The sequence below is a fragment of the Mus caroli genome, unplaced genomic scaffold, assembly GCF_978045245.1.
Source record: "Mus caroli unplaced genomic scaffold, Mus_caroli_1 scaffold_3, whole genome shotgun sequence".
NCBI classification, from domain to species: Eukaryota; Metazoa; Chordata; class Mammalia; order Rodentia; family Muridae; genus Mus; species Mus caroli.
The window spans coordinates 7,642,919-7,662,113 of record NW_028227258.1 but is presented as its reverse complement, the minus strand read 5'-3'; the positions used below and the strand labels follow the sequence as shown (position 1 = coordinate 7,662,113).

At 46.1% G+C, this 19,195-nt stretch overlaps 1 protein-coding gene across 4 annotated transcripts in view; it reads right to left on the bottom strand.

Annotated features, from left to right (window-relative positions):
* Window positions 1-19,195, bottom strand: part of Miga1 (mitoguardin 1) — a 61,967-nt gene that overhangs the window by 39,535 nt on the left and 3,237 nt on the right. For 2 of the 4 annotated variants that reach the window (XM_029475130.2, XM_021157265.3), the window contains exons 1-7: window positions 18,675-18,739; window positions 16,255-16,573; window positions 13,681-13,858; window positions 11,739-11,875; window positions 9,781-9,907; window positions 8,075-8,208; window positions 5,115-5,238 (exon numbers count right to left, since the gene is read on the bottom strand). In XM_029475130.2, the coding sequence (XP_029330990.1) occupies window positions 5,115-5,238; window positions 8,075-8,208; window positions 9,781-9,907; window positions 11,739-11,875; window positions 13,681-13,858; window positions 16,255-16,353 (799 nt within the window). In that variant the 5' untranslated portion in view covers window positions 16,354-16,573; window positions 18,675-18,739. Of the gene's footprint in view, window positions 1-5,114; window positions 5,239-8,074; window positions 8,209-9,780; window positions 9,908-11,738; window positions 11,876-13,680; window positions 13,859-16,254; window positions 16,574-18,535; window positions 18,588-18,674; window positions 18,740-19,195 lie in introns of those variants that run through there. The other 2 variants (XM_085835394.1, XM_085835395.1) reach the window with 2 other exon arrangements.

Here is a 19,195-nt window from a genome sequence, read left to right as displayed (position 1 = left end):
AAATGTTGTCCTTATAAGACTTGCCTTGGTCACGGTGTCAGTTCACAGCAGTAAAACCCTAACTAAGACACCTAGGTAGAGATTTAAAACGCTAACAAGACATGTGATCTATGAAGCTGTACACAGGATTACATGTAATAGACAGTGCATTTCTGAGCAAGCCCAGGCTATGCAAACAGCCTCCAGTCTCCACCACACAGCACGAAAACCCCATGCCTTTCTCCAGCGTCTGCTGCTGTCCACTCAACACCTCCCTGCTGGTGTGCTTGCACTGGGTCCTGTATTGTTTTCTAGTAATAATAACAGCATGCACTATCCATATGTCTCTGTTCCTTGTTCTGGGACACAGGACTCTGGAACCTCTCTGGGGGTTCCCACAAACCCGAGGATCAGAAAACCAATTAATAAAAAGAATAAAGTGTGAGTCCATAAAGGGCTTGCGACACAAGCATGAGAACATGAGTACCCATGTATTAAGAAAAAATGCCACATGCAGCAACATGTATGTACAACTGCAGTGCTTGAAGGGTGGAGGCGGGAGGGTGCAGCTTACTGGTCAGCCAGCCTTGCTAAGGTAATCAACTCCAGGGTCAGAGAGACCTGGCTCTATGCAGGCATGCATAAGCACCCGTATATCACCATGGTTACACACATGGTTACATCACTATGGTTACACACATGGTTACCCCACCCTCTGTATAAACACATATAGTTAACACACACAAAGAGCAAGGCAGAGACAGACTACAGAGCATTCAACATTGACCTGTGGTTTCCACATGCGCACACCCACACAAACACATATATATACATACCACATAGCCCTACCTAAAATGACCCTATTGTATAATTTTTAGAATAAACAAAAATGTTTAAATGGTTTTGTGTGTGTGTGTGTATGTATGTGTGTGTTATCAATTTAGTTACAGTCTAGAAATAAATAAATCACTGCATGGTGCTTCAAAGACCAACAAATGTTACCTTGAAGTTCAAGAAAGGCACCCAAGGTCTCCTCTGGAAAGCAATAGCTTTTTTCACTGCATGCAAAAACCACAAGAATGGAAGGTTCTGGAAGCATGTGGGAGTGTGCACAGTATCAGCCAGAGAATCAAAAAGCAAAAACTCAAACAGCGTTGATTTTAAAAATAAAATCTTAGTAATAAATAAAGTTTTCAATTATGTAGCCTGCTATTGTGGTTCATACCTTACTTCCACCACTAAGGAGACCAAAAGCAAACCAATCAGTCTGGGCAAGACTGCTCAGCTCTACCACATTACAGCAGAGATGGCAGCAGCACCGGCTGGAAAAGCAGACTCAGACCCTGGGAGCTAAGGCCGAGACAGCCTTGTGTATGGAGCAAGGTGTAGACATGACAAGAGGCCGAGGCCCCCACGTGACTGTGCAGAGGACAGGACAGGCGTGTGTGTGGTGGAAGTGAGACAGACAGAGTCTAGATGACTGGATGTCCAGGAAAGAGGAGCAGAGGCAACTGTGTTTCTGATCTCCCACGCATGTCATGGTCACAACCACAGAAAGATAACAATCTCAGCTACACCAAGAGTAATGATTTTTGTAGGTGAAAAAGCAGATTTACTGTGACTGTCTTAATAATTGATTTTAGAGTGAGTAGAAGTATCTTGTTTCTGGGGCTACAGAGACAGCAAACTGGGTAAAGTCCTTTCTGTGGAATCACGAGGACCTGAGCTTAGAGTCTCAGCATGGGTTACATAGCTGGGTAAGGAACAGCTGTAACTATGGCACCGGGCACAGAGATAGGTAAGTCCCAGGAGTGTAGCTGGCAACCAGAGAAGCCAGAAAAGTCAGCTCCACATTCAGTGACAGATCCTGTCTCCAAAAATAAGGTAGAGAGCGATACAGGCAGACAATGACATTTATCTCTTGCACCCACTAAAAGTGCACACGCATACTCGACATTCACACACGGAGGAATGTCTTCTTTCAGAAAATGCAAACATTATTATGAGAAAAATAAAATTAATTTACAGAAAAAGATGCTACTGTCCAGAAAAATATGATTGAATAATATCATTGTAAAGCAAGTCATAATCACATTACACCCATCCCCCACTGTAAAGTCATCTTAGAATAAATAGTCCTTTAAAAGAACTGGAATAGAGATACAATAATAAACAGAAACGTGAGGCAGCAGCTGCCTACTTCACCATGACACTGCAATCCCTCATGAAGCTAATGTAATCTGAATCTCACACCTGCTGAGCAGGGCACGGCAGGCTGATGGCGCTGGCTCCTGCTAGCCAAGCTGCCCTGAGCCGCAGCACCAGCCCTCCTTTCCCTTTCTGAGACCAGCGAACACAAAGATGACCAGTCTGTTCCTGAACTTACAATGGAAGCCCAGGCAGGCCTTGGCATTGTGGTCTCTTCCAGCTTTGGCCGCCCAGGCTGGCATTCCAGGCTGATTCCAGCCGTTCCAGGCTAATCCTACATCTTATAGATAAGCTAAGTTGTCTAAGGCAAGGCCTCGGAGGTAGCAGGGGGGTAGAGGCGGGATATTAGCACAGCTTGTTCTGCTCCAAAGCTTATGCTCATAACTACTAAACTACACTAGCTGTGTCCACGTACAACTATAGCCACACTCAAAAGCTTTGGCCCACTGATCATTCGGAAATACGTTTTTGCAATATTTTCTATAATAAAGTTTTAAAAACACATAACAAGGATGGAGAAATGTTTCAGCAGCTAAATGTTCTCGCTCTCATCCAGATGACCCAATCTGTTTCCCAACTCTACAGTCAAGCGGCTCACTGCCTTAACTTCAGCTCTAGACCTGATGCTGCTCCTGCCCTACAAACACACGCACCCACACACACCCACATGCACATGCACCCACATACACACATACAACTTGTACACACATATGTGTCAGTACAAATATTTTTTAAAAATATCTAACGCCTTTAACCCCAGCCCTCGGTAGGCAGAGGCAAGCAGATCTATGAGTTCAAGGCCAGTTTGGGCTACAGAGTGAGCTCTAGAACAGCCAGTGCTACACAGAAAAACCCTGTCTTGAACAAACAAACAAAACATTATAACAGCTGGCCAGACACTGTGGCACACACTTGTAATTGAAGCATTTGGAAGACTGAGTCAGCTTGAGCTAAAGAAAGTTCAAAGCCAGCACTAGATACACAGGGAGATCTAGCTCAAAAATGTCCTTTTCACAATTACAAAATCATGATTGTTACCAATCTGAAAAACAGAAAATATAAATAAGTACTGTCCCAAATATCTAGACACTAGGAAGTGGAAGAGCTTCCACAATAAGGGAAAGTTTCACTACTATTCAGTGTTTTGTGAACCCCTTTCAAGGTCTCTCTCAAATGTGCCATAAGCATGCTTCAGGTTAAGCTCAGTCCAGCCAGCAGCACAGAGCAGCACTAACGAGCCACTGCTCTCTGGACTGGGGAGGAGACGTGCTGCCCTCTAGTGACTCAACAGCACAGGCTGGGGAGGAGGCGTGCTGCCCTCTAGTGACAACAGCACAGTCAACAAGAAGCCCCTCAGAGGTAGGAAATGTCCATGCTGTTAGGAAAGAACTGACCCAAGCCTTCATCTCATTGAGGAAACATAACGTCCATCCATGAAATGTGGTTACACATCTGCTGTAACTAAGCCAAGGGTCAGATGTCGGTAGAGAAGAGTTTAGAAACACGGAGGGCTCAGCGGCTAAGAGAGCCTGCTGCTCTTCTAGAGGATCCAGGTTTGATCCCCAGCACCTGCACCACACACATATGAAGGAAGAAAATCTTCCCATTATTAAAAAAAACAGGAGGGGGGGGTGCTGGAGAGGTGGCTCAGTGGTTAAGAGCACTGACTGCTCTTCCAGAGGTCCTGAGTTCAATTCCCAGCCCACACGGTGGCTCACAACCATCTGTAATGGGATCTGATGCATTCTTCTGGTGTGTCTGAAGACAGCTACAGTGTACTCACAAGCACTAAATAAATAAATCTTTAAAAAAAATAAATTAAGAAAGAAATGAAGGAAGGAAGGAAGGAAGGAAAGAAAAAAAGAAAGAAAGAAAGAAAGAAAGAAAGAAAGAAAGAAAGAAAGAAAGAAGAAAATGGGGAGGGGTCTGGGAAGACAGCTCAGGCAGGAGTCCAGTGCTTGCTGTGCAGGCTTGGGTTTGGATCCCCAGCCCCCACATAAAAGCCAGGTGTGGTGACATATGCGTATAACCCTTGCACAAGGGGAAAGGAGACAGGTAGATCTCGAGAGCTCACTGGCTAAGCAGCATGTACAAGTCCCATTAGATCCCAGCTTTGAAAAAAACAGAAAAAACAAAACAACAAAACAATAACAAACCCAGAAAGGAAGATCCTCACAAGGAATTATCACACCCAGAATTAATTCTTATTTTTATAGTATGTGGCTTCCAGGCCTCCTTACACTGCTGCAGTGAATGATTTTCTGCAGACACACTGCCCACAAAGAGTTCATCATTAACCTTTCTATTCAAAGATAATGCTCAGTTTTAGAAGTGGTTAGGAAACACAGTGTACTGATAAGAAGATGGGCTCTTGTACTCGGGAGGTGGAGGCAGAGGCAAATGGATCTCGGGGAGTTTGAGGCTAATCTGGTCTACAGAGCAAGTTCCAGACAACCAGGGCTACACAGAAAAACCTTGTCTCAGGGGGAAAAAAAGTCCAAGACAGCCGTGGGATCCCTGTGACTGGAGTTGTCAGTTGCTCCGTGGGCACTCGAGTGAAACCTGAGTTCTCTGCAAGAGCAGCAAGACCTCTTAACCACTGAGCTCTCCAGCCCGCATCCCCTCACTTCAATCTTAAATGATTTACAGGAAGAAACAATGGTAAATCATTCCTTCCTTCCTTCCAAATCTCATTCAAGAAATCTTCTCATACCTTTAATCTCAGTGTTAGAAAGGCTGAGGAAGGCCCACCTCTGAGTTCTAGGCCATCCTGGTCTGCATAGTGAGCCCAGACTGGTTAGACCTACAGCAAATACCTTTCCCCTGGAATATTAAGACACTGAAGATAAATAAATAAATAAATAAATATGCATGTATGAAGAAAAAGAACACAGGTTTCAGAAAAACCATACAAAACGCCTACTTACCAGTATCATTGGCAATGGAATTAGGGTCAGACCCCCCAAGGGTAGCCTCAAACTCCTCTTGGAGACGATACGCTCTTTGTAGTAGAGCTTCAAGTTTATGGATGAATTCTGTACTAATAATATCCTACAAAGAAAAATAACAGTAACACATAGCAATTCTTACATCCAATCTTAACATGCTAAACACAGACACGCCGATTTCAAAAGATGATTTCAGTGTGTGGACAGGGCTGGTGCGGGGATTACAGATGGGGCAGCTGTACCTAATCCTAAGAGCTCAGCCATCCATGTTGCTTTTGTAAGAAAGGAAGAAATGGTGCCGACTGATTATTTAAGTAGACTAAAAGTTTTCAGACTTTAGCATGTGTAAGAACTGCCTAGAGGATTTTTAAATGAGATGTAGGGCTCCTTGTTCTGGCCTCTGATTCAGCAACGCTCTCAAATTTTGAAATGATTGATAAAGACTCAGTTCCACCTCTGTGTTACAAAAAACAATAGCAGTTAATGCAGCCGCTGCTTCTACACAGCCCCGGAAAGTCAGGAAACATGAAGGCTAGGATCTGGAGAGTTGGCTCCACAGTGAAGAACACTTGTTGCTTTGGCAGAAGACCTGGGTTTGGTTCCCAGCACCCGCGTGGCAACTCAAAACTGTTTGCAGCTCTAGCCCCAAAGGACCCAACACTCTCTTCCGATCTCAGCGGGCAGCCAGCACACTCATGCTACACATACATACATGCATGGAAAACACTTATCCATATAGAATAATAACTATATATGCTTAAAAGCTTGACTAGGAAATGCCCAGAAAGAGAAGTCCCTCGTGCTGGGCAGGATCCCAGCCCTGGGGAAGCAGAGGCAGACAATCTCTGAAGGTTTCAGACCAGCCTGGTCACATATGAGCCCCAAGCCAGCTGGGGCTACATAGTGACCCAAATCACTCTCACCAACTCTCTCAAATCAAAACAAAATGAAAACCAAAGCATCTCACTTAGTCCCTGTGATGCTTTGTATATTCTTGGACCAGGGAGTGGCACCATTTGGAGGTGTGGCCTTGTTGGAATAGGTGTGACCTGGTTGGAATGGGTGTATCACTGTGGGTGTGGGCATAAGATCCTCACCCTAGTTGCCTGGAAGTCAGTCTTCCACTAGCAGCCTTTGGATGAAGATGTAGAACTCTTAGCTCTGCCTGAGCCATGCCTGCCTGGATACTGCCATGCTCCCACCTTGATGATAATGGACTGAACCTCTGAACCTGAAGCCATCCCCAATTAAATGTTTTTATAAGACTTGCCTTGGTCATGATGTCTGTTTACAGCAGTAAAACCCTAAAACAGAAATTGGTACCAGCAGAGTGGGGTATTCCTGTGACAGCCTGACCATGTTTTGGGGAGGACTGGGTAAGGACTTTGGAACTTTGGGCCAGAAGATCCATTCGGTGTTAAGAGCTCTGTCAGATGTTGTGTAGGAGCTTGGAAGATAATGTTGAGAACAGTGATTAAAATGGAGGCCTGGCTTGTGAAATTTCAGAGGGAAAATTAAAGACTCTTTTCAGGGCCATTGCTATTTTGGATTGTGACGATTCTGTGGTTCTGGTTAGCTGGGGCTGCAAGATACCAGAACTACTAAAGCAAAAACTTTGCATTACTTGGACTATTGATGCTGGTTAGCTGGAGCTAAGAAATTAGTGGTGATTAAGAAGAGACCAGCATCACTGAGGTGACATCTTCTGGGAAGTGTTTTTTGAGAGCACAGAGGCTGTGTTCCAGAGATAACCAAGGTTGTACCTCATGCTACAGTGGGACTTGGTAATGTGTAAGAGTCACCTAGGTGGTTCTGGTTTTGAAGGCATGAAGGGGTCATGCAGAGCAGCTGAGGCTCGGCACTGTGAGAAGCCATGAAAGGCCATTGGTGAAGGTGCAGCCTCAGTTGCAATTGATGGCCCAGGACTGAAGGGGTCATGCAAAGGCTTAGCACCATGAAGAGAGCCTATGAGAGGCTATTGTTAAAGCCAAGTTACAGCGGAAGACAGCAGCATTTTGGAGATGCCAGTACCAGGAGATGACTACCAAGAATAGCAGCAGCAGTGGAGTACAGGCAGCTGGAGCCTAGAAGACGTGTGTGCTACAAGGGGCATGGCTGGAGAGGTGACCCAAGCCCTTGGAGGAGCCCAAAAGATCGTGAGTTGGATCCCAGACATTGGATGGTTGGAGACTGAATTTTGCTTTTGATTGTGACTGTGCCCTGATATTTTTCCCTCTTGAAGGAAGTTTTTTAGTGAAGCCCATGGTTAAGAGACTTTGAATTTTAAAGTACTTTGTATTTTAAAAGATACTGGATATTTTAAAGGGATTGAACTTTTAATATGTAAAGACTGTGGGACTTTTAAAGTTATTTAGATCTTGGGGATGAATAAGAACTAAGGGTTGAGGCTTACTAGTGAAGTGTTTGTGTGTCAAGTTGACAAGGGGTCAATTGTACTAGTTTTGTGTGAACTTGACACAGGCTGGAGTTATCACAGACAAAGGGGCTTCAGTTGGGGAAATGTCTCCATGAGATCCAGCTGTAAGGCATTTTCTCAATTAGTGATCAAGGGTGGGAGGTCCCCTTGTGGGTGGTGCCATCTTTGGGCTGGTAGTTTTGGTTCTATAAGAGAGCAGGCTGAGCAAGCCAGAGGAAGCAAGCCAGTAAAGAACATCCCTCCATGGCCTCTGCATCAGCTCCTGCTTTCTGACCTGCTTGAGTTCCAGTCCTGACTTCCTTGGTGATGAACAGCAATGTGGAAGTGTAAGCTGAATAAACCCTTTCCTCCCCAACTTGCTTCTTGGTCATGATGTTTGTGCAGGAATAGAAACCCTGACTAAGACAGTACCAAACTGGGAAAACAAGCAACTGTAGAACTGCCACAGAAAAGGAGGCTCTTCCAGGATTCTGAGGCCTACTCTTCAGCAGGCCGTCCTTACATCCACATTTTCTTCTGCAATGGCATCTCCGGCTCCCAGTTTAACAGAGCTGCAGGCTTCATCTTCAGCCTGTCTACTTCGAAAAGTCAGAGCTTGTTCCCATCGTCGTAACGCCTCTTCAAATAATTCCATACCTAAAAATGAAAAGCAGGTGACTAGAAACGAGCACAACCACATTTCCTCGACACGTAAGACAACAACACAAGCAAGAAGCAGAAGGGGAACCCACACCGGGGCTGCTGCTGCGATAAGCATGATGCCCTGCACAGGCTTGCAGGAGCAATGTGTTATAGCTACAGCTGACAGATGCCCTAGGACGCTGTAAGCAGAGCCTACTGGGCCATCCTGGAGGAAGTGTGGAAGGTCAGCATGCAGAACGAAATGGAGCCAACGGCAGCAGGCTCGGGAGATTTCAGAGGGGAGCAGGACTCTATCAGGAACTTTAAAGGGACGATGGGTCTGCATTCTGACAAGAGAATCTGGTTGCTCTCTGCAAGGTAATGAGAATTTTGTGAGGTGGAATTAAGATGTGATTAACCAGTAGGATGCAGTGGGGCATGGCTTTAATCCCAGCCCTTGGGAGGCAGAGGCAGGTGGATCTGAGTTCAAGGCCAGTTTTCTCTTAAGAGTGAGTTCCAGGGCAGCCAGAGCTACACAGTGAAACAAGAACAAAAAGATGTGATGAAGCAGGGGTTAGACTGGCGGCTCCGTGCCCTGGGTTCAGTTCTGCTTCCCAGAAGTCACTGTGACGATAACAGGAGATTATGTAGTCTATGTGTTCCCAAGAGCCGGAAAATACTCAGGAGCCAACAGCTTTCTGCTGTTCCTTTCTCTGTTTGCTGTCCAGGCCACGTCTGGATTTTTGGGTGCATTTCAATCAACTATGATCGTCTGCTGAAGGGAATGTAGCTTAACATGAGGAGAGAAGCATGCTGAAGGACAAGATTCACATCAGGTGCAGCCCCCAAGTCATCCATGCTCAGGAAGCCAAGAATAATACTCAGGTATGAAACATAGACTTTCTTCCATTTAATGACTTTATGGATACAGAACACAAATGATATCTAGGCAAAAGGGACCAAGTTAATCAGATTCTGATAACTTAACCAGCCAAGAATCAACAGCTTAGTGCTGGTTCGCATACTGGGCTGTAACCTCAGGTCTCAGTGTCTGGAACCTGATTCCTTCATAAGGAAAAGGGGTCTCTGAAGAAGAGACTAAGATCAGGATGCTCTCAGAAGCCATTGTGCAATTACAATGGAGGGGTGTGGGCAGACGGGACATACAGAAGAGCATGTGAGAAAGGGAGGGGTCAGAGTGACAAGGCCACAAGCCCAGGGGATGCTGGGAAGAGGAAAGTCACACCTTGATTTCAGCGCAAGAATGATTTTGGACTTCGGGCTCCAGTGCTCTGAGTGAACAGACTGCTTTTTCCTTAAGCCTCTGTCTATGCTAACACCTCATACTATTTTCAAGAAACTGTTACAGCTCGTGATGTTATACAGGACAGACAGATGGACACAGGCCAACTTAAAACTACAGTTGACTCTCTGGACGAAATCAGTGGTTTTGTTCTGTTTTTTATCCTCCACAGGCTGGGGCTAAAACCCAGGGCACTACGCATGCCAGGCAAGTTCTTTGTGCTAAGCACCCCGCATTCCAACTCACTCCCCTTCCCTTCACAGGAAACCCGAGACCACGCCTACCCATCAGGTACAAGTTCTCAGGTGTGGTCACAGGAATGTTAACAAGTCTGATGTCATCATCATCTGCTTTGTCCCAGGAATTAGAATTCCCACAAGCACAACTATGGCAGGAGTTAACACTCTGGACCTGAAATGAAGGCCAATGGAGAGCAGTTCAAAATCTCTTAGACAGATAGGAAGACACACAGATATGTACAGACAGACAGACATACACACACACACACACACACACACACACACACACACACAGTCTCCTAAATAGCCAAGGATAAATTTGAATTTCTCATCGTTTTTCTGCCTCTGTCCCAAGGATTGGGATTACAGGTATGTACCACCACACCTGGTTTTTATTCAGTGCTACAGATGGAACCCAGAGCTTCAGGCATGCTAGGTAAGCACTCTCCTGAAGTCCATGCCAAATCTGCTATTGTACTGTATATTTACCAATTATTTATATATGGCCTATAATTACAGTCCCAGTAAATGCTACCTGAAGAAATAATTCTGATTATATTCAAATTTAGTACTCATGTGATTTTTAACTGTTCTGGTCCTATTGTTTAGAAATATACAAGTAGCACAATATTTTGAATTCATATAAATTAATATTTTCACAAAAAGTAAGATGGGTATTTTATAAATCTTTCCAGTGTTAGCACTTAGAAATTCTCTCTCTACCAACTGTAAGATACTTAGACGCTCTGCATTTTGGGATTCTGGGCATTGTTAGATGATACGCAGATCTGCATCACTGCTGTTCATGTCTCCTGTCTAATAATGCTGACCACACCAGCCATGCCAGCCACTAGCACCTGACCCTAACTCCAGCTCTGCTCTCTGGAGAGACCCGAGCTCTAATCTTTGTGTGCCTGTGGTGACTCCGCTCACTTTCTGCTGGCATCATAGACTGAGTGTGTCCTGAGTTCAGCACTGTTCTCATCAATACTTCTGAAATTTCTCAAATTAAAAGAAGTCATTTTAAAACATTTCTTGCCATATCTCTAGATTTCATTTTTTGAAGTTTATTTTTATCCTTATTTATGTGTATGCATGTGTGTCTGTCCGGCTGTTTGCACTAAGTACGGCTTTGCATGGAGGCCTGGATGTGTTGGATCGTCCAGAGCTGGAGGTGCAGGTGGTCAGGAGTTACTGCACACGGGCACTGAGCTTCAAACTCAGGCTTCTGCAAGAGCAGTGCTTGCTCTTCAGCACTGAGCCATCAGCTCTCTTGACCCCATTTATCAAGTTTTGTGGCTCTAGACCCTCACTGTCTTCTGTGTCATGATCCTCAGTTAAGTATTCATTGCCTGCCTCACAGCCGTAGTGGAGGAGTGGCAAGGCTGGCTGAGCAAGAGCAAAGGCGTGACTGCTCCCCTACAGCTGCCTCTGCTAAGAAAAGCAGCTTTAACGCTCACTGGGGAAAATGTGCCTGAAGCTGAGGGTGTCGGGGTTACAGAAGGTGAGGTCTTTGGTCCTGTTCTGCTTCACAGAACTGCAGGTCTGCAAGCCTCCAGTCTAGGTGCTCCTACTCTGCCAGGATCTTGTCACTGGGCATAGTGATGCTCCATGACTCAGCCGTCCTAGCTACTCAGGAGGCTGAAGCAGCAGAGTGACTGGAGCCCAAAGAGTACAGGGCAAGCCTGAGAACATAAGGAGACTCGTTTTCCCAACTGTTGGAATCCCAGGCATCAGCTATCATATCCAGCCCAGGAAAACATATGCCTGCACCTACCTCTGAATCAACAGAGTCACATCAAGGCTGTCCTCACAGGACCAAATGGACCACAGCACCTAACACAACTGGAACCGGCAGTGGAAGGAAACAGACTTACCCAGACTGTCTCCTAAGCTTCTCCCATAAGGAAAAGCAGCACGTATGTGATACTTAAGCTAGTAAGAGATACGCAAGCAAACACAACAACAACAACAACAACAACAACAACATATGGTCTTCTTACGGAGCCCAGGCTCTGGGCAGAGCCCGAGTATCTGCTGAGAAGCCCTCCATTCGGGTAGTTGCAACACTGAGATCCTTTCTCCTTGGTGGAGCTTAATGACAAGGTCAGATTCTGCCTACTGCTGGAGCAACTCGAACCTGGGAAGCAAACACACAGACATCCAAAGCATCAGCAACCCCCAAAACAGCTTTCTGGCAAAATTTCAAGTTATCCATCTCTAATGTTTGTAGTTCAGCTGTCTAATCGAGACAGTTTGGAACGGCTTGCTGTAATGAGTGCAAGAGCATTAGCAACTACCTCACAAACCGTCAGTTTCAAACACAAGCACATCTTTCCCTGAATCACAACTCCACCTTCCCCACCTTAAATGGCTTGGTTCAGCTCATGCACTGCGCGGGAGAGCAGAGGTCAGGTCTAGTTCCTCTCAGTGTGACACTGCAGACCCTTCTGGTTTCAAATCCCAGTACACTTAAGATACATGGCCTTGATAATTTCTTCATACCATGACATTGGGTAATTAATCATGCTACTATTTTAACACATAAATGAAAAGAATATAGAACTGTAGTTGTCAATCATACAACAGATGTAAAAATTAAATAAAATGCTACAAATAAGTGCTCATCTGAGACCTAACAAAATCTCAGTAAATAACATATAGTGAGTGACTCACTATGTATGTGGGATGACTAAGTCACAAAACCATGAAATACAAAAAGAGTAAAATACTCAGAAATGGAGCTTGGTCAAGGAAGTGTTGTTATGAGTACTTTTCATTACTTTGTATGGGTTTGGCCCGTGTACTAGAGGGAGCCTGTGGAGGTCAGAGGACACTTGTGAGAGTCCTTCTCTTCCCACCACAGGCTGCCAGGCTGATGGCGGCACTTTACCCGCTGAGCCATCTCATCTGCCCCAGGGAATTATTTTTATCACTACAGTTCAGCATATCTCTTGTAAAGAACACAGATCACAAACACCATAAAGTAACAGAGAGAGAACTCAATTAACTTCAGTATATTTGTACGAATTTAATAATCACTATGTTTCACAAATGACTTAGAATGGTATTGTCATCCATTATCTAATACTTAGAAAGTACGTTGTGAATGTATTACCACAGTTTTGTGGTTTTTTAAAAAAGATTTTTTTTTTTTTTTTTTTTTTTTTGGTTTTTTCGAGACAGGGTTTCTCTGTATGGCCCTGGCTGTCCTGGAACTCACTTTGTAGACGAGGCTGGCCTCGAACTCAGAAATCCGCCTACCTCTGCCTCCCGAGTGCTGGGATTAAAGGCGTGCGCCACCACGCCCGGCTTTTTAAAAAAGATTTTATATCATTTTTTTTTTTAAATTTTATTTATTTATTTTATGTATGTGAGTACACAGTAGCTGTCTTTAGATACACCAGAAGAGGGCATCAGATCTCTTTACAGATGGTTGTGAGCCACCATGTGGTTGCTGGGAATTGAACTCAGAACCTCTGGAAGAGCAGTCAGTGCTCTTAACTGCTGAGCCATCCCTCCAGCCCTTTATATCATTTTTAAATCATGTGTATCTGTGTGTGGGTATGCGCCTGTGAGTGAGATGCTGAGGCCAGGTCCGATCCCGACACTGCCACATAGGATGCTGACACTGGAACTCAGTTACTCTGCAAGAACAGGTCCCAATAGCACCTGGGCCATCTTTCCAGCCTCCACAATTTTATTTTCCTATGTAGTTTATTGACACATATCAATTTTTAATCGATATACTTAAATGTACATGGACTTGCCCCAGGACTCTGCGTGGCTTTCCTGTGTTGGTCTCGTCTACTCTCTACTTTCTGACCTTGCAGACCGTTGCCCCAGCTACGACACGTGGTGTCTTGCTTGCTGGCACGCGGCAGGTCTAACCTGGAGATGCTTGCAGGAGGTCTAACCTGGAGATCCTCCCGCACGCACGCGTACCTTTTTCTGACGCAGCTCTCCTAGTGTGCTCGAGGAGGAGGTGCTCGGGTTCCCAGGGCAGCACTTTGCCCTTCTGTTTTCCCCGTCTTCTTTTAAAGTGATGGGCCAGAAAAATCACAGACACAGCACTCACTGCAGTTACCATGAACAGCTTCTTAGCTACTGGTGAAAATTTGATCTGGAAAAAATAGTTAAAAAAGCAAAACGAAACAACCCTCCATGTAAGTGAGTCTGTTTAACTACAGAAATAGTTAAGTCAGGTTTTATTTATTTATTTATTTATTTTGGTTTTTCAAGACAGGGTTTCTCTGTATAGCCCTGACTGTCCTGGAACTCACTTTGTAGACCAGGCTGGCCTCGAACTCAGAAATCCACCTGCCTCTGCCTCCCAAGTGCTGGGACTAAAGGCGTGCGCCACCACGCCCGGCTAAATCAGATTTTAAAGCTGGGCTCATTTTTAAGATACATGTTTGGAATTTTAATCAAATATAGGTTAATTTATTTCTAAATAGTACAGGCATAGTTATTTTATTCATCAAGTAATCAAAAACTGTTTTTAGAACCCTGCTATCTGGACAATTAGAGAAGCTGGGTGGGGCCAATGCCCTCTTCTGGTCTCCACAGACCAAGGCATGCACATGGTGCCTAGATAATATGCACAGGCAAAATAAAAATACTAACAACAGAGTAGCAACCCATGGAACGAGAGGAAAGGTCAGGAGAGCATATACTTGCAGGGGAGCCCCCACAGTGTAACTGCCAAGTGTAACTTGGCACTGCCAAGGCCATAGCATGTATCAGAGCACCGACTGTGGAAAACACCACAGCAGCTCTGAAAACACGAAAGGAACGTGATTCAAAAACTCTGCTTCTGAAAAATCATTCTAGAGAGACCTGAAAGCAGGGCATTCCCTCTTCTCTGTGTTTTTGGTCTCTGTGTGTGCACTTGGGGACAGAGGAAAACATCAGCTGTCGCCCCCCACCCTCCAATGTCCACCTCTGAACCTGGAGCTCACTAACCTGGCCAGACGAGCCAGTCACAAGCCAGGCTCACGAGCACCCCCCTAAGGCTCTTCTTATCTTTGCCTCCCAACTGCTCCCCATTGTGCCTGGCTTTCTTCATTTTTGTTTTTTGTTTTAAGATGTGGATTCTGGAGGTCAAATCTGGGTCTAGTATGAACTAGATCATATCCTCAGCCCCTTCCCCCACCCCACCCCCAGCCTCTGCCCCTGGAGTGCTGTGATTACCCGGATGTCCAAAAGCACAAACATCCAAGCATTATTTAGTCCTCCGTGCTTAGAGAAGCATCACTCAAGACGGCTAAAACACGGAAACAGCACAAGCAGCTCCCAGGTGGATGGAAATACATATCCACACAGTGGAATATTACTTCCATTTAGAAAGGCGCATTCCAATGTGTGCTACAATGCTACACTGTGCCTTGAAATTCTTATGCACAGGAAAGTACACCAGATATAAAAATGCCAGGAACAGGATTAAAGGTGTATGTCTACAGGACCGTGAATGGCAGCCTGGTTCCTGGACGAGCTCAGGCTGGAAACCCGGGTGAACCTGAGGGATGCAGGTGTTTTGCCATGTTCCTGGACACCAGACTCCTGACCCAAGGATGCAGCTCTCCATAATTCTGTGGCCATCAGTCACGTAAGGGCACCGCCCCAAGCCCCTCCACGGGCAGAGGACCTGACCATAGATGGAGTAGCCTCAAGACAGATCTCCATTTTAATGAGGCACCTAAAGGCCTGAAGGGCTTAGCCAATTAAGCTCTCCTTCCCAGACACTCCTCCCTGCAGAAGGTGTTTAACCTCAGGCCCGCCCTGAGAAACTGGGGTTCGGTTTTACTCATTGCCACTCTCCTCCATGACAATAAATGCCTTAAAACCATGGACTGTCTCTTCTCATTGGGATCCACTGTGGAGAACAATGGAACTGAGCAATGGCTCTTTCTCTAAAGAGCGTCTAATCCCTCGCAGAAGGGCTCTCAGCACTCCCAGACACGGCCTCCACCAAGCCGAGCCAAATGCTGCCGAACAAGCCAAGGACTCTATCCCTGCAGGACCCAGCCAGAGCTCTCCTCTCTTTTCTCCTTTGGCTCCAGGGCTAGATCCAGCCCACAGGCCCCCACTCTATTCTTAGCTCCTCCGTGGCCTCCAGCCTCCATGCAGGCCAGGGGACCCCCAAGCCAGTCCCGGCAGTTCCCGGGACCTCAGACTGTGCTCCCCCACCCCCGGAGTGGGGTTCAGAGGCTTCACATAGCCTGACACCCGACCGACCAGCAGGGGCCCCATGCTGGCGGTGCCGGAATGGGATAAGCACAGTCCCCTGAACCCCAAGCAGACACAGGGCACCCAATAACCCAACATATGTCACCATACCTGCGTCCCCTGTGCTGTGTGAAAACCTCAGGGGCTGGGAATGTAGCTAAGTAGCAGTAATCCTGCTTAGCAAACATGGGGTTAAATCCCTAGCACCACAAAACAGAGCAGCCTCAAGTGAACAAGCATTACTGAACAACATAAAGGTACTGTTCAAAGTCAGCTCGCTCTGATGTTTACCTGGGAGAGAGAGTAATACCAAGACAAAGGGAGAGCAAACACTCTAACTGCGTACGTCTTCAAGGAGAACTGTGATCTGCTGACTGTCTCTTCTGACATGTCGCCTCTGTCCAATCTTAAGTCAATGACACAGGAATTAGTCAGCCACAGGGATTTCTGGTTGCTTTATCCATGAAAGATGCAAAGTTGAACTCTTGCTGAGTATGGTGCTGTATGCCTTTGCTTCCAGTTTTTGGGAGGCAGATCTCCGTGAGTTTGAGGTCAGTGTGGTCTACATGGGGAGTTCCAGGCCAGACAGAGGTGCATACTGAGACCCTGTCTGGAAAGAAAGAAAAAAAAAAAAAGTAAAATGACAGAACTGATTCCTCGGGTGCCCACAAGAGCAGCCGATACATAACTATAATAAAAGATGTTTAAATGAAACTAAATATTTAAACTAAAAATAAAACATTTGCGGTTAATTATGCAGGCAGGATACCGTAATGGAGCTGGAGCTGTGATTATGCCTACCGAGACAGCAAAGGAGAACTTGAGGTGTGCTTATACTCAGTCTTGACCAAAACTAGCCAGCTAACTGACGAAAGGAGGGTAGAGTTAACCTTCAGACTCAGTCATACATTTTCCTGAGAAAACTATAGGTTCTGCCAGCAAGCAGAATGAATGAGAACACCCTATAAGTACACATGTCTATGAGGAGACCATTACTTTGTGAACTTAAAAAGAATTAAAGGGGGGAGGGAGACATGAGGAGAACCAACTGTCCTAAAGCAATGGTTCTCGACCTTTCTGATGCCGCGACCCTTCAATACAGTCCCTCATATTTGGTTGTGGTGACCCCAACCAAAGTTATTTATTTTCTTTGCTACTTCATAACTGTAATTCTGTCACTGCTAGGAATCATCATGTAAGTATCTGTGTGTTCGGATGGTCTTAGGCGACCCCTGTGACCTACCAGGGGGTCACCAGCCACGGGCATGGAACCACGGGTTTAGAGTCTGGGTATCTACAGAATTACGAGTTCTCTGTTGTTAGTGCACCCAGCTGCTCACACAAGATGCATTTATAAAGTACAAATCCACTCACAATTGTATGCATTCATAACTGAGAAATACTCTAGGGTAGAGAGAAGGGTCGGCAGTGCAGAGCACCGGCTGATTCTCAGCACCAGCATGGTGGCTCACAGCCATTTATAACTCCAGTTCCAAGGAATTCCACACCCTCCTCTGGACTCCATGGACTGTCGTACCTGCTGCATGGACATGCAGGCAAAACACTCATATATTTAAGGGAATAAAATAAAAAATACCAGTGACAAAGTGCTTATTTGAGCTTGGCACAGCACTTTGCTCAAAGAATCCGGACAAACCTTTACTTCTGAATTCTAGATATCTCGTTTTGTCTTGCTGAAAATCACCAAGGAAACTGAATCTAAACATGATCGTCACTAGCTGACAAACTTCCACAGTAGGCATTCCAGTTTCTTACCGAAGTATAATGAAAATAAACATGGAAGCAGTTTTATGACTATTCAAATTTGTAAAAGAAACCATAAAACATCACTGCAAATGACTTCACTCTTTGCATGCCAAGCACTGGTCTGTTAAGTGTCATCACCGGAGTTTTCATTTTTAACATCCTGAAATTCTATTCTACAACTCTGACTCTAAGAGAAAGAAGTGAGCTGCTACTGACCCTATATGACACGAAGTGCGAATATACACAACTTAAAACTCTGAGGACGTAGACACACACACACATACACTCGAGGGGTTCCATGCTGGCCAGGCAGGCCTGGAATCACTAGGTAACGGAGAACGGTCCTGAATCTCTGATCCTCCTGCCTCCACCTGCCCCGTGCTAAGACCACGCATGCAACAACATCTCTTGTTATCTGAGGAGATATTTCAATGGAATACTGACAATTCGTTACTGACAATAACCGGGTAACAATAATCGCCTGTGAGCTCTGTGTAAAACCAAGATGGCTAGTGGTCACGCCTATAATCCCATCACCAGGGAGGCTGAGACAGGAGGATTACCACCAGCGGGAGCCCCCGCGTGGTCTCAGACCCAATTCTGTTGGGTTACAGGGTGAGACGCTGACCGAATAAAAACAATCATTCTAAAAACAAGATGTCTGGGCGGCTCCCAATAGAGCAGGTGCTCAAGAAATCTGGTGAGCGGGCCACGGCTTCTCCGCAGACGCCCCGTGACGGGCGTCATCAGCACCCAGGCAGCTGCTAAGGTCCCCGCCGCCCGCGCTGTCCCCGTCCCCGCTCACCCCCGTTCTCTCCGCGCTGCGGGCCCCGCGCTCCGAGCGGTGTGGTCCCCGGCCAGCCCCGTCCCGCACGCCCCGCCCGCACCGGCGCCTCCGCCGCCGCCCCGGCCCGTCGCCCGCTCTGCCCCGCGCCCGCCAGCACCTGAGCTTCCTCCGCCTCCCAGCCGCAGCCCGCACCTAGCAGCCTCTGGCTGCGGGAGGCGGAGTTCTTCCGGGGTCATGACGCAAAGGTAGGGAGAGTGGAGGGGCCGCGGGCGGACTGCGTGAGGGGCTACGTGCGAGGCCGCTCCCGCCATATTTGTTCAGGGCAGTGGGCTCTGGCTTAGCCTGCTGCTCAGTCTAGAATTGGCAGCCCTTTTTATAAACCTTGTCAGAGGAGTTGGTAACTTCTTAGGACTATACGACCATTCAGAGAATCTGACTAAAACGATGAAGTTTTTTTTTTTTTTTTTTTTTTTTCTATAAAAATGGCCAGAGCTAAGGCGTGGTGGTGCACGCCTTTATTCCCAGCACTTGGGAGGCAGGCAGAGGCAGGCGGATTTCTGAGTTCAAGGCCAGTCTGGTCTACAAAGTGAGTTCCAAGTCAGCCAGGGCTACAGAGAAACCCCGTCTCGAAAAACCAAAGCAAACAAACAGGCAAACATTATTTATTAAAGTAAACAT